The sequence below is a fragment of the Ostrea edulis genome, chromosome 10, assembly GCF_947568905.1.
Source record: "Ostrea edulis chromosome 10, xbOstEdul1.1, whole genome shotgun sequence".
Classification (NCBI taxonomy): Eukaryota; Metazoa; Mollusca; class Bivalvia; order Ostreida; family Ostreidae; genus Ostrea; species Ostrea edulis.
The window spans coordinates 5,260,294-5,275,260 of NC_079173.1; the positions used below are offsets into that span (position 1 = coordinate 5,260,294).

General features: G+C 36.9%; 1 protein-coding gene across 1 annotated transcript in view; it reads left to right on the forward strand.

The window, feature by feature from the left end:
- LOC125666608 (pregnancy zone protein-like) overlaps positions 1-14,967 on the forward strand; it is a 64,232-nt gene that overhangs the window by 16,861 nt on the left and 32,404 nt on the right. Inside the window, exons 12-20 of the mRNA XM_056151733.1 lie at positions 1,870-2,082; positions 2,208-2,349; positions 2,646-2,686; positions 3,745-3,829; positions 4,845-5,057; positions 9,297-9,503; positions 11,565-11,920; positions 12,055-12,204; positions 14,805-14,910. Coding sequence (XP_056007708.1) covers positions 1,870-2,082; positions 2,208-2,349; positions 2,646-2,686; positions 3,745-3,829; positions 4,845-5,057; positions 9,297-9,503; positions 11,565-11,920; positions 12,055-12,204; positions 14,805-14,910 — 1,513 coding nt within the window. The remainder of the gene's footprint in view (positions 1-1,869; positions 2,083-2,207; positions 2,350-2,645; positions 2,687-3,744; positions 3,830-4,844; positions 5,058-9,296; positions 9,504-11,564; positions 11,921-12,054; positions 12,205-14,804; positions 14,911-14,967) is intronic.

Consider the following 14,967-nt stretch of genomic DNA (forward strand, 5'->3'; position numbering starts at 1 on the left):
GGAGGAGACATACTGTTTTTGTACTTTCTGTCCATCACAAAATCTTGTGAATGATTCTCCTATATGGCTTATCGGATAGACTTGAAACTCTGTACAATGTTTCATTTCCAAATGTAGATGTGGATTAATTGTCAGGTGGGAGAATCCAATTATTTTCTAAAAGTTATAGTGGATCTAAGAGGGGTGGAGGATATTAAATATCTTGTGAACACTTCTCGTATGACTTATCTGATAGATCTGAAACTTTGTACAATGCTTCACTGCCATACGTTTTCTCAAATTTATTGAGGATTAAAATAGCTTGTGAACACTTCTTCTCCATATGGCTTATCAGATAGACTTGAAACTGCCTAATGCTTCATTGCCATATGTAGATGTGCATATTGTCAGGAAGGGGGGTTCCAATTATTATACCCCAAACAACAATGTTGCGGAGGGTATAATGTTTTTTAACCCGTCCGTCAGTCCCTTTCTTGTCAGCGCAACTCCTCTGAGACCGCTCACAACAGAATTTCGTGAAACTTTGGTGTTAATAAGGACACGCTGTGTTAATGTGCATATTTCCTGGAAATTCTGATTCAATGATTTTTCTGGGATTTATGCCCCTTTTGAACTTAGAATTTCGAGCCCGTCTGTCCTGTTCTTGCAGTAATGCATAGCATTACCATTCATTTGTGAGGCATTGTCAAGCAATGTTGGAGCATGGGGTATGTGAACTTGCTCACTTTTGCTTTTTTTCATTTTCCTAAAAGTTATAGTAGATCTAAGAGGCATGGAGGATTGTAAAATAGCTTGTGAACACTTCTCCTAAATGGCTTATGTGATAGATTTGAAACTTTGTGCAATGCTTCATTGCCATTTATATGTGCATATTGTTGGGACAGGAAGATCCAGTTATTTTGCAAATAGTTATAGTGGATTCAAGAGGGATAAAGGATGTTAAAATAGCTTGTGAACTCAATCTGATTAAAATCAGCTCCTTGATCCGCTCCTTTATTTTTATGTTGTCACTCCTCTTATAGCAACACCATAAAATTGCTTGTGAATGCTTCTCCTCCTATATGGCTTATCCAATAGACTTGAAACTTTTTACAAATTACAATACTTCAATGCCATTTGCAGATGTGCATTTTGTATGGGTAGGAGGATCCAATTGTTATTCTAAAAGTCATAGTGGATCTAAGAGGAGTGGAGGATGTAAAATGGCTTGTGAACACTTCTTCTATAATTATGACTTATCTGATAGATTTGACATTTTGTTCAATGCTTCATTGCCATTTGTAAATGTGCATATTGTTGGGACAGGAGGATCCAATTATTTTCCTTAAAGTTATAGTGGATCTAAGAGTGGTGGAGGATTTTCAATAGCTTGTGAATGCTTCTCTTCTTAATATGGTTTACCCGATAGACTTCAAACTTTTTACAATACTTCAATGCCATTTGCAGATGTGCAAATTGTAGGGACAGGAGGATCCAATTATTTTCCTTAAAGCTATAGTGGATCTGAGGGGTGGAGGGTGTAGAATAGTTTGTGAACACTTCTGCTCTTTTGTTTATTGGAGTTCATAATGTCTATGTTCCTGCCCAAACTTTCTCCTCCATATCATGCAGTACATTAAGGAGAGAGGGTGTAATTTGGAGCACTTTCAATTTGGGGAACTCCGGGGGGAGGGGGGGGGCATTTGTTTTTCATAAAAACAGTCTCTAGTATTTGGAAATCAAATGTCTGCTCAATAATCTTGAATGATCAGCCTTCTCCTCCATACCATGCAGCGCATCAAGGGGAGGGGGGTGTTTTAGCATTTCAATTTGGGATCGAGCTTGGGAGTGTTTTAAGAAAAATAATTTATATTTATTATTATGTTTAAGGCAACTGATAAAGATGTTCCATATGAAGATGGCAAACTTTTTCACACGCTTGCACCTGGCACATCTTACAAAAGTGTAACACGGTGGTATTCACCATCCGATAGCTATATGCAGATTGAAAATGTGATGCAGCCACTGGCATGCGGCAAGGATGCTCACTTGGACATACTTTATTCTACTCCAGAAGACACAAAGTATAATTTTTATGTAATGGTAAGCTTCATTGTTTGAATGAGTCTGTTTCAAAATGAATTAAATTTATTCAATTAATTTTTCAAATTTCAGAGGCACGTTGTAAATGTACATATAGATGTTTTCTTACATTACGATTTTATTAGGTCAAGTCTAGGGAACGCATAGTTTACACAACAAACAAACAACACAGATTCTCTAAAGAAAATAACATTCAGATGACTTCTTCTGATCCTGGCCAGTATCTTAAAGTACAGAAAATCCCTACAACCACATCACGCCCTCCAAGTACGTAGATATTTTCTGAAACTCTTTCTTTTATATTATATGTTATTTGTATTGAGATATTGTCTCAGAGGTGTATGCAGGGAAATCTGTCAAATCCAGCATACACTCAGGGACAATATTTTTGCCAGAATACAGTGTGTTGGAATAAATAGTGTAAAAACAAACCCTATGAAAATATGAAATTAAGAATAAAATATGCAGTCGGAATGCCCAGGTGTTGGATTAGGCAGTTCTCACTGTATGTTTGATCGCACCAATTGTTATGATATGCTTTACAGACGATAGTTTATTTCCAGGGACACGCAAACCAAGGCCTCCTTTACAACCAAAGTTTATTGTAAGTTTTTCTCTGAGTATTTTCAGCATGCAATTATAGCTACTTGTACATGTAGCATTCAATTTTAGGTCACCTGATTAAACTCGGGTCAGTCAGGTGACCTATTGCAATTGATCTGCATCCATCGTTGTCCGTTGTGCTTTAACAATTTCATTTTTAACTTCTTCTCAATAACTACCATTCCATTTCTTTCCAAACTTGGTACAAAGGGGACGTCGGGAATCCTGCACCCCATGGGGCTTAGGGGCGAGGCTAAAACTGACTAAAATTGACCAATTTTCAAAAATCTTCTCTACAACTGCACATCTGTAAGAAAAACTCAATGTATAGTGATGTAGAGTATGAAGGCCTCTATCAAAATTATAAATTTCATGATCCCCGGGGTAGAGATACTGACTCCAGGACAGAATTAATCTTGGTATGTAGTGTTTATCTGTAAAATATATATATACACTATAACATATCTTTCTTTAATGCTATTGATACTAAATTGAAACTACATTTTGTAAATGCATATTTAGAAGGAGCAGATACAAATCTTAGTGTAGCCCTTTATGAAAATTGTAAATTTTATGATTTCAGGGAGTAAAGGGGTTCCTGGATGGGCCAAATTTATTATAATGATTGTCTTTATCATTTGAAATACTTTTTTGACTTTGCTGATACAGTATAAAAGCTAAATGCATGCCATATTTAGGTAAAGCAGAAAAAGAGGACTAAATTGGGTCAGATTCCCAACCCCAGGGTTTAGAATTTAGGACAGGTCCAAATTAATTGTGTAGATATTATAGATATGATATTATGTAAAGCCTTTCATCAGTACAGGCACTTTTGGGGGGCGTTGAAGTTCTGAGAGCACACCTTGTTTGATACTGTTGTTGAATATTATAATTTAGATTATATAGATATTCAGAACAGGAACTTTTGTCTAGGTTTCATAGCCCTTGAGGCTAGTGATACTTTTAACTAATACGCTGGTGATCAATAAGGCCTGTGGGTCTCTCAATTGTTTGATATATCTATTCCTCATACAATTTGAAAATTTCTTATTATTTTAGAATGTGACATCGCAGCTTTCTAAACACAACACAACAGAACCTATTACCGCTAACCCCATACTGGCTCGAAATCGACGGAGCACGAGTAAGTCCAACTACTATTACACCTATTGTCATTTCTTTCTTTTCTGCGTGAAATCTTTTAAGGAAGTACACTACATCGTCATATGGCTGACTTCCTTTTAAAACATGGATCAAAATATAAAAATCAGCAATATTTGTCTTTTCATTTAAAAAATCATCGCCTAGATGAGTGGCTCCGTAGGTTAGCAGAACGGGTTCAAGTAAAGCAGGTTTTTAAAAATTCTTCCAGATTGCTTTCTACTAAAACTGCATTTTTTGACTAAATAAAGTAAATGTGCAAGTTTCCAATTTCAAAATATTGTTGTACATGTACATATGATATCCTCCACTTTTCATCCTTATCCAATTTCTCTGGTGTAGCATTCGTCCATTGAGTCGAGGATTTAGAAGTGAGAATTACGGGTCTTTTGGATATGACCTTAAAAACGGAGGTCCTATGTCGTGACAGGCGTTGGTTGGCATGCTAAAGAACCCTCACTGCAACATACCTGAGCGCTAACCATAGGTCTAAATTTGTGGTACTTCACCTACAGCTGGTGACGTCTCAATATGAGTGAAAAATTGTCAACGAGACGTAAAAACAATCAATCAATCAATCCGGTGTAGAATAGGTCCTCAGTACCCCTTGCTTGTCATAAGAGGTGACTAAATGGGGCGGTCCTTCGGATGAGATCGCAAAACCTATGTGTCACAGCAGATGTTGCACGACAAAGATCCCGCCCTGCTCAAAGGCCGTAAGTGCCAAGTATAGGCCTAAAATTTTGCACGTCTTCACGGGCAATGGTGACGTCTCCATATGCGTGAAAGATTTTTGAGATAGTCTTTAAACAATCTACAACCAACCAACAAGTATTGAACGTAATCACATATTCTTGATTCAGATACAAGACATGTTCTACTAAATGTAAAATTAACACGAGTGAAAAATTCTTAATAGGACGTAAAAGAAGCTTATGAACACATTGCAAATTTGATCATATAACCATTCTTGTTTATTGAAAATGTCACATTTGCAGAGTCATGTAAAGATAATGGTGGAAAGCTATTTGATGATGGTTCAAACTTTGCCCCAAATGTGTCAAACCCGTGTTGGATGTGCAGCTGTAATGATGGGACTCCAAAGTTTTGTGCCATGGCCATGTGTGACGAACCACCTTGTAGAAACTATCAGCTGATTGAGGGCACCTGCTGTGGTTTCACCTGTCCTGATTATGAATATGAAGACACGGGTGAATATCAATTTTGTTACCTGTTTAGTTGGGGTTTTTTTCTGATAGTTTATGATGCGGGGTCATTTTATTAAAAGTCCTGCTGTTTTTAGGTACAATTACAGGAATTATGCATCAACTAGGGCTGCAAGGGATGCCTGAAATAACCAAAAACCACGGGTCATGTTGTTTCGGCCGGGTTCAGTTCCATTTTTGGATTTCGGTTCGGGTCCGGTTTTTATAATAGAATCATTATTAGAAATCCGTTTAAACAACATGGTGTCAAAATTTGATATGTGGCTTGATTTGATTTGTTGTCCAATAAATGGCATCGTGGACAAAACAATGAAAGGGGAATGATTTCAAGGGTTGTAATTTTTGCGTTTTTTTTTCATTTTAAAACATGGGTCCATAAATTCGCGGATTCGAATCACTATAAGTCCCCCCTTTTTTAAAAACACATTGTGTATTAAAGAATAATAAAAATAAAAATATTCATGGTTTCTGAAATTCGCGGATTTGTCTAGACTGCAAATATAGCGAAAATTTCCACCGCGATTTATTTTCCCCCTATACAGTATGAAAGATATGTCAGATACATTTGAAATACACCATAGGATCAACGTCGTCAATGACAAAACATTTATAAATACCGAAAGCATCGAATGGAAATGAGGGGGGGCAAGTGACAGTGCCGTTTCTATTACCATGGATGTCAAGTCTGTACCAGTTTCCATGGTCACACTGGAGTAATTATGTAACAAATTTTAATTTGTATATCTAAATTTTGATATAGTCCAAATATCCATCAAGGTGAATCGCAGCCGCGGTTAATGATAATAATGGAACAGACTATTATTACCATGGATACTGAACCAGTGCACATTAATACATGAAAATGCTAACTGTAAGATGTTAAGTAAACTGTGAACATTTTAAAGCCTATCGCGCTGGGAAAGTCCTCTTCCCACATTAATAGCTGTGGAAGGGAAAATAAATATTAAACACATATTTACCCTACTCTACTCCAAACCTAACACTGGCTGTGACTAAACAACATGCCTAAACAGTGTCTAAATATAACTCAGAAATGATACGCAAGTTCATAAAGTTAACTTTAATGATAATTTCCAAACAACAGCATGAAATCAATGCAGCAGAGGATTTCTTTCGCAGAGTTAAGCTGAACAGTAAGTGCAATCTTATCAAGTACCTTAAAAGAAAACTAGACGACAGATGATTCCGTGAACAAGATGAAGAGATCGACATGCACACAAAAATCTTACTTTGAACATTTCATAATTCGATCATTCTCCCAAAACACATTCAAGGGGAATAACTCAGGACAACATCAACAATGAACGAGAGTCCTATCCGAGGTAGTCATCGTAGGGTCAGTCACTCATAAGATGAATAGCGGCTTACTCAAATGCAAAATGTATTGAAATTAGAGTTTTAAATACTGTAGATTTCTCAAAGGACAATCACACTTGGGAAATACTCCACCACAAGTTTTTAATTAATTATCAAACTTCACAGTCTCGAAATAGAAAAAAACAACTCGATGCTGCACTCAGTACTAAATGAATCTGAAAATTACAAGTTAAGTTGTGACATCTATCATGGATTGCTTTACTGTGCTCTAATGAATGAATTATTTACTAATTTCCATAGAAGAATAAATTTCCCCTAAATATTCCCTATTTTAAATAGTCATTACAATTACGCAAATCAACTCAGTAACTAGCTTACGGTACATCACCACTGATTTCTAAAGTTACCACAAACAATAATTCTTAAGAAAAAAAAATGATAGCAGACTCTAAAATAACTTAATATTAAAAATCTAACTTCATTCTTTCAGAAATATATCTCATTTTGCCCTAATGAAGATTAAAAAAACAAATTATATATTTCGCATGAGCAAAACATAGCAAATTACAAAAAAGCACCGAAATCTATAGCTGCATCTACATAGCAGTTAGCACATGACAAAGAAACTGTCATCATCGAAATCTATAGCTGTACATAGCAATTAGCAAATGACAAAGAAACTCTCATCATCGAAATCTATAGCTGTACATACACTGTAGCAATTAGCACATGACAAAGAAACTCTCAACATTGAAATCTATAGCTGTACATACACTGTAGCAATTAGCAAATGACAAAGAAACTCTCATCATCGAAATCTATAGCTGTACATACACTGTAACAATTAGCACATGACATAGAAAATCTCATCACCGAAATCTATAGCTGTATTTAGCAATTAGCACATGACAAAGAAAATCTCAACATCGAAATCTATAGCTGTACAAGCAAATAGCACATGACAATTAAAGAAACTCTATGCTGAAATAAATCCGTTGAATCTCGATAGCAGCCAAGCACATGACAAAGAAACTCTATTGTGTAATAAGTAGTCACTGTACATTGAATCAATGAATCTCGTCCTTACATAATTGAACAATAAAGTGTTAGAACTGATCATTACTAACATTTGTAAGGGCTGTTCCAGCAAAAAATGGGGGGGGGGGGGGGGGGGGGGGGAAGGCAGTTGATATTTTTTTGGATGGGTGGGGGTAATTTGGGAAAATGTATTTGTATGGGTTGTGGTGAGTAATGGGAAAATGTATTTGTATGGGTAGTGGTGAGTTGGGAAAATGTATTTGTATGGGTGGTTGTCTTCTAGGTTAAAAAAAAATAGTTCTAGTGAATTATGATAAAAATGAAGACATTACACTGAGTCTGTATCATGTTGCGAAATTTCTTTTATTATAAATTAAAGAAGAGGAAGAAGAAAAGTGGCACCATCCTACATTATGTACGGAAAAAGATTGATAAATAGGCAGATAACTCTATTCAAAGTAAATGTTTCCGTTTGTGTAGAAATGACAACAATAATAAATGAATAAATGAAAACGAAATGTTTTCTGTTGGATGATTAGATGTATAAATTAACACCATCTCCAGATATGATCTATTAAGGGATATTTTTAGCGAACTCGGAAGGGAACGAGAGAAAATTATGTATGAGTTAACAAAGAAGTTGCAGACATGAGCCCACCAAAACGTGTTTCTACACTTTTATCAGCCAATGGCTTTGGCAATTATTGTCAGGTCTTTCAAGGTAATAATAATATCCGCATTCATGTAAAAAAAATATTTAAAAATGCCCGAATTTCCTCAGAACATTGTGATGTGCCACATATGTCTGAAACACCAACATGTACAACCTGTTTTAACACTTAGGCCTATGTCAAGGGCAAGGTTCTAACCTACAACAATGCTAGAAGACCAAATGCTAAACATTAGGCCACTACGGTAGTGTAATAATTTTGGTATGAGCAAACCTTCTCTGTTGAACTATTAAAATGAACATGCTTAAGATGATATTACAACTTGAGTTTGGGTAGAGAATGAATCACAAATTGAATTCTTAATTCTATTTGTATGGGTGGTGGTGGCAGGGGAGAATCTATTTGTATGGGTGGTGGTAGCAGAGGAAAATTTAATTGTATGGGTGGCTGTCTTAAAAATAAAGTGCCTCCCCCCCATATTTTTATACCCCCCGCAACAAGTTGTGGGGGGGTATACTGGAATCGGGTTGTCCGTCTGTCTGTCCGTCCGTCCGTCCGTCTGTAGACGCAATGGTTTCCGGGCTCTAAAGCATTATCCTTTCCACCTACCGTCACCATATCATATATATGGACTACCCATGGGATGAAGATGTTCCCTATTGATTTTGGGGTCAAAGGTCAAGCGCACTGGACATTGAAGTAGCAATATGGTTCGGTTTGTCATGCCATTTGTTTTTTACACTCAGAAAAGAGGTAGTTTATACCTATTACCAACACCCTTTGGGAGATTGAGGTAAGTGGGGGGTATTCTTAGTGAGCATTGCTCACAGTACCTCTTGTTTTTGCTGGAATAGCCCTAACTCAAAATCATCAATACACATCATATGTTTAACAGTAATCTTATTGTATTTCCTACAACTATAACACCATACTGACAGGAAATTGACAAGTAGACACAATGTATATATGTATACACATGTGAACTAAAATTTCTCTGTAGAATATCTGACAGCATCTAGTTGGAAATTTAAAGTCATATCATACGAGATGGTTTCAGTTAAATACAGGATCGAGTGAAATGCGGGGCATTAAACTATAATTAATCACAGATCAGATGTATATTTCTTAGTAACCACTCATTGGCATGTACATGTATTAGGTTCTGTTTCATTTACAGGAAACTGTCTAGACCAAAGCGGAAAAACTATAAAAAACGGAGATCTGTTTTCTCCCAATGTGTCGGACCCCTGTCACATGTGTATGTGTGAGAACGGAGAGCCGACTAACTGTAACTACATATACTGTGATGCCCCTCCCTGTGACAAGTATGATTTGGTGGAGGGTACCTGCTGTGGTTTTATATGTCGTGATGAGGAAAGTTCAGGTATTTTCTTCCAGTAATGAATATATACAGGTCAGAAATTTAATTTAGATTCACATGATGATTAACTTACAATATGAGTAACTTAAACATTTGATACTGTGAAGGTTAACCTGACATATTAGGCCTCCTTTGTGCTTCTTTTTATGCCCCCGAGATCGAAGATCGGGGGGGGGGGGGGGGGGGGGGGCATATTGTTTTTGCCCTGTCTGTCATTCTGTAATTTTGTGATTCTGTCTGAAACTTTAACCTTGCTAATAACTTTTGAACAGTAAGTGCTAGAGCTTCGATATTTCACATGAGTATTCTTGTGGCAAGACCTTTCCATGGGTACCATAACATTTTTAGCTCACCTGAGCCGAAGGCTCAAGTGAGCTTTTCTGACCACATTTTGTCCGGCGTCCGTCTGTAAACTTTTCACATTTTCATCTTCTTCTCATGAACCACTGGGCCAATTTCAACCAAACATGGCCAAAAGCATCCTTGGGTGAAGGGCTTTCAAGTTTGTTCAAATGAAGGGCCATGTCCCTTTCAAAGGGGAGATAATCACAAAAATGGGGTCATTTAAAAATCTTCTTCTCAAGAACCACTGGGTCAGAAGAGCTGAAATTTACCTGAAAGCTTCCTGACATATTGCAGATTCAAGTTTGTTCAAATCATGACCCCCGGTGGTAGGATGGGGCCACAAGGGGGGATCAAAGTTTTACATACAAATATATAGGGGAAAACTTTAAAAATCTTCTTCTCAAGAACCACTAAGCCAGAAAAGCTGAGATTTACTTGAAAGCTTCCTGACATAATGCAGATTCAAGTTTGTTCAAATCATGGGCCCCTGGGGTTGGATGGGGCCACAATAGGGGATCAAAGTTTTACATACAAATATATAGGAAAAATCTTTAAAAATCTTCTTCTCAAGAACCACTGAGCCAGAAAAGCTGATTTTTACATGAAAACTTTCTGACATAGTGCAGATTCAAGTTTGTTCAAATCATGGCCCCTGGGGGGTAGGATGGGGCCACAAGTGGAGGGGGGGGGGGTCAAAGTTTTACATACAAATATAGGAAAAAGCTTTAAAAATCTTCTTCTCAAGAACCATTGGGCCAAAGAAGTTGACATTTACATGAAAGCTTTCTGACATAGTGTAGATTCAAGTTTGCAAAGGGTAGTTTGGGCCATAATAGGGACTATTAGGTTTTATATGCAAATATATATGGAAAGTCTTCAGATATGGGCCAAGGTGACTCAGGTGAGCGATGTGGCCCATGGGCCTCTTGTTTACCCTGTGACCTTGACCTTGGAGTTTGACCTACTTTTAAAAAATTTGACATTCGTCATAATTTCTAAATGGTAAATATTAGAGCTTTCATATTGCACATGAGCATTTATTGTGACAAGATCTTTCTACTGGTACCAATATATTTGTCCTTGTGAATTTGGCCATCTTTAGAATTGGCCATTATTGGGGGCATTTGTGTTCACAAAAGCAACTTGTTTTTTTTTTATAGCTCACTTGAGCTGTATTCGGATCACTTTCTGTCCCCTGTTATCTGATTTTGAGGCCTATGACAGAAGGCAATCCGCAGCATACACTTCCGCGAGTTTGTGGGAAAAAGTAGAATTGGCTCCATTAAGTTTGTCTGGATACCTATATTGTCTGAATTACAAATTTCAAAGGAAAAATGGTGAACCATTCCTCATACAAAAAGATGTGTATATGCTTTAATATGATCGGTTGATACGTTTGATTGTTTACCATTCAAAACAATTTAATGGTGGATCTGATGTTTGTCTAAGGCTCATGGTGGGTGGTTGTGGCTGATTTTTCGGTCAAAATATAAGGTCATGAACTTCTGTGGATCAATGTATTGGTTACAGCTAAACCCAAAAGACCTGTTGAGGTTTGATTGAAGCTTATGCTTGAATGATTTGCTAGTATAAATTGTGAGTAACTACTTGTATCACAAAATACTTTTACTTATGATATTATTAGGTTATTAGAAGAATATTAGGAACAAAGAGTGGAAATTTTTCCACAGTTTATGTATTTTTTGTGTTTAATTTCAGAGAAAAGTTGTCTAGATTCAACAGGAAACATAGTGCCTGATGGATCCATGTATAAAGACCCCTTAAAACCATGTGAAGAGTGCATGTGTTCCAGTGGAGATGTGTTCTGCACTCAAATGCTCTGTGAAGTCCCGAAATGCCGCAATTTTAAATATGTAGAAGGAACTTGCTGTGATATTAAATGTTTTGATGATACAACCGAAAAAAGTGGCTTCATCGGCCGGGTCCAAATTAGCATTCCAATTACGGCCAAATTTGCTCCAGAAACACAAGTCATGATATACTATATAAGAAAGGATGGAGAGATAGTTTCCAGCAGTAAAACTTTCCAAGTGGAAAAGTGTTTTGATAATAAGGTTATATACATTTTACTTTGCATTACGTTTTTCATTATTTTAACACAAGTATCTCAAATCCTTCGATATCATTATATTTCTTGTTTGATGTTCATGAAAATGGGACTTCTCAAATTATTCATATATTTTGTTAGGTGAACATGGAATTTGTCGGTAGTTCTATTAGGCCTGGGTCCAATGCTACTCTCCGTATTGTGGGGGACCCCCAGTCAGCCTGTTCTGTTGGTGTGGTAGATAAAAGCATAGATCTCCTGAAAGCTGATCATCGGATAACTCCAGAAAAGGTACACATCAGATGATACCAAATATCACTATTGATATGTGCATCTTGTAAAAGAAAATAATATGGTGAAGACAAATATTTGGAGGGATGTTACTTGTATTATTTTGCATTTATTTATCTGTGCATGTATCTTGAAAAAATCATTTTGATAGGGGATTTCCAACCAAAGCTGTTGGTAAGGAAGACCTTTAGATATATGGGTTACATAAATGACAGCACAAATATCTCACCACAACATGACAGGAAACAAACACCACATCACTGTACAACAACACAAACACCACATCACTGTACAACATAAACACCACATCACTATACAACACAAACACCACATCACTGTACAACATCACAAACACCACATCACTATACAACACAAACACCACATAACAGTACAACACAAACACCACATCACTATACAACACAAACACCACATCACTATACAACACAAACACCACATCACTGTACAACAACTCAAACACCACATAACAGTACAACACAAACACCACATCACTGTACAACACAAACACCACATCACTGTACAACAACACAAACACCACATCACTGTACAACACAAACACCACATCACTGTACAACAACTCAAACACCACATAACAGTACAACACAAACACCACATCACTATACAACACAAACACCACATCACTGTACAACAACTCAAACACCACATAACAGTACAACACAAACACCACATCACTGTACAACACAAACACCACATTACTGTACTACAACACAAACACCACATCACTATACAACACAAACACCACATCACTGTACAACACAAACACCACATCACTGTACAACATTACAAACACCACATCACTGTACAACACAAACACCACATCACTGTACAACACAAACACCACATCACTGTACAACAACACAAACACCACATCACTGTACAACATCACAAACACCACATCACTGTGCAACACAAACACCACATCACTGTACAACACAAACACCACATTACTGTACAACAACACAAACACCACATCACTGTACAACACAAACACCACATCACTGTACAACAACACAAACATCACATCACTGTACAACATCACAAACACCACATCACTATACAACACAAACACCACATCACTATACAACACAAACACCACATCACTATACAACACAAACACCACATCACTATACAACAACACAAACACCACATCACTGTACAACAACACAAACACCACATCACTGTACAACAACATAAACACCACATCACTGTACAACACAAACACCACATCACTGTACAACACAAACACCACATCACTGTACAACAACACAAACACCACATCACTGTACAACACAAACACCACATCACTGTACAACACAAACACCACATCACTGTACAACAACACAAACACCACATCACTGTACAACACAAACACCACATCACTATACAACACAAACACCACATCACTATACAACACAAACACCACATCACTGTACAACAACACAAACACCACATCACTGTACAACAACAAACACCACATCACTATACAACACAAACACCACATCACTGTACAACAACACAAACACCACATCACTGTACAACAACAAACACCACATCACTATACAACACAAACACCACATCACTGTACAACAACACAAACACCACATCACTGTACAACAACACAAACACCACATCACTGTACAACAACACAAACACCACATCACTGTACAACACAAACACCACATCACTGTACAACACAAACACCACATCACTGTACAACAACACAAACACCACATCACTGTACAACACAAACACCACATCACTGTACAACAGCACAAACACCACATCACTGTACAACAGCACAAACACCACATCACTGTACAACAACACAAACACCACATCACTGTACAACAACACAAACACCACATCACTGTACAACAACACAAACACCACATCACTGTACAACAGCACAAACACCACATCACTGTACAACAACACAAACACCACATCACTGTACAACACAAACACCACATCACTGTACAACAACACAAACACCACATCACTGTACAACACAAACACCACATTGCAAATTTTATGGTCGTTATAACGATCTAGTTTGTCAGTACAACCAGTTACTGAATCAAATGCTGTCTGAGTTGTTTTATAGCAATTGTTAGGCCATTTGTACACACTGATTTTGATTACAGATTACTCTGTTTACCTGATCAAGATATAGGGCTCACAGTGAGTGTAACCAGTGGTCCGTGCTTACACAACTCTTTAATTTTGTATTCCTTAGAGGAGTTATGAGATTGAATACTGTTTGTTATATTCACTTTTCTTTCTAATGTTGACACATTCAATTAATTTCGGGCAAAGTTTTAAATAGTTTTATGCTGGGTAACAGCATTAAAATTCTTCTTTCAAGAAAAGTATTCGATCAGTATGGAAGAATTCTTATATATGATATTTTGTTATTGAATTCCTGTCTTGTAGACTTGGGGTAGAACAACCGAAAAATGCAGAGTTTTGCATAATAACTTTCCAGCTTGTATACAAAAATGATTTAATGTCGAGACAAAACAACAATCAGAATAATATAAATGTTTTGATATTTCCTGCAGTTTTACAGTTTAGTGACATCAGAGACGGATCCCGACCGTCACTATTTGTACGCGGACAATAAAAGAAACTGCAAAGAAGAGGACAGAAATAGTACAGAAGAAATATGTAAGTTTATTTTGGAATTGATGCATCAAAGAAATACATATGATCTATTGTTATATC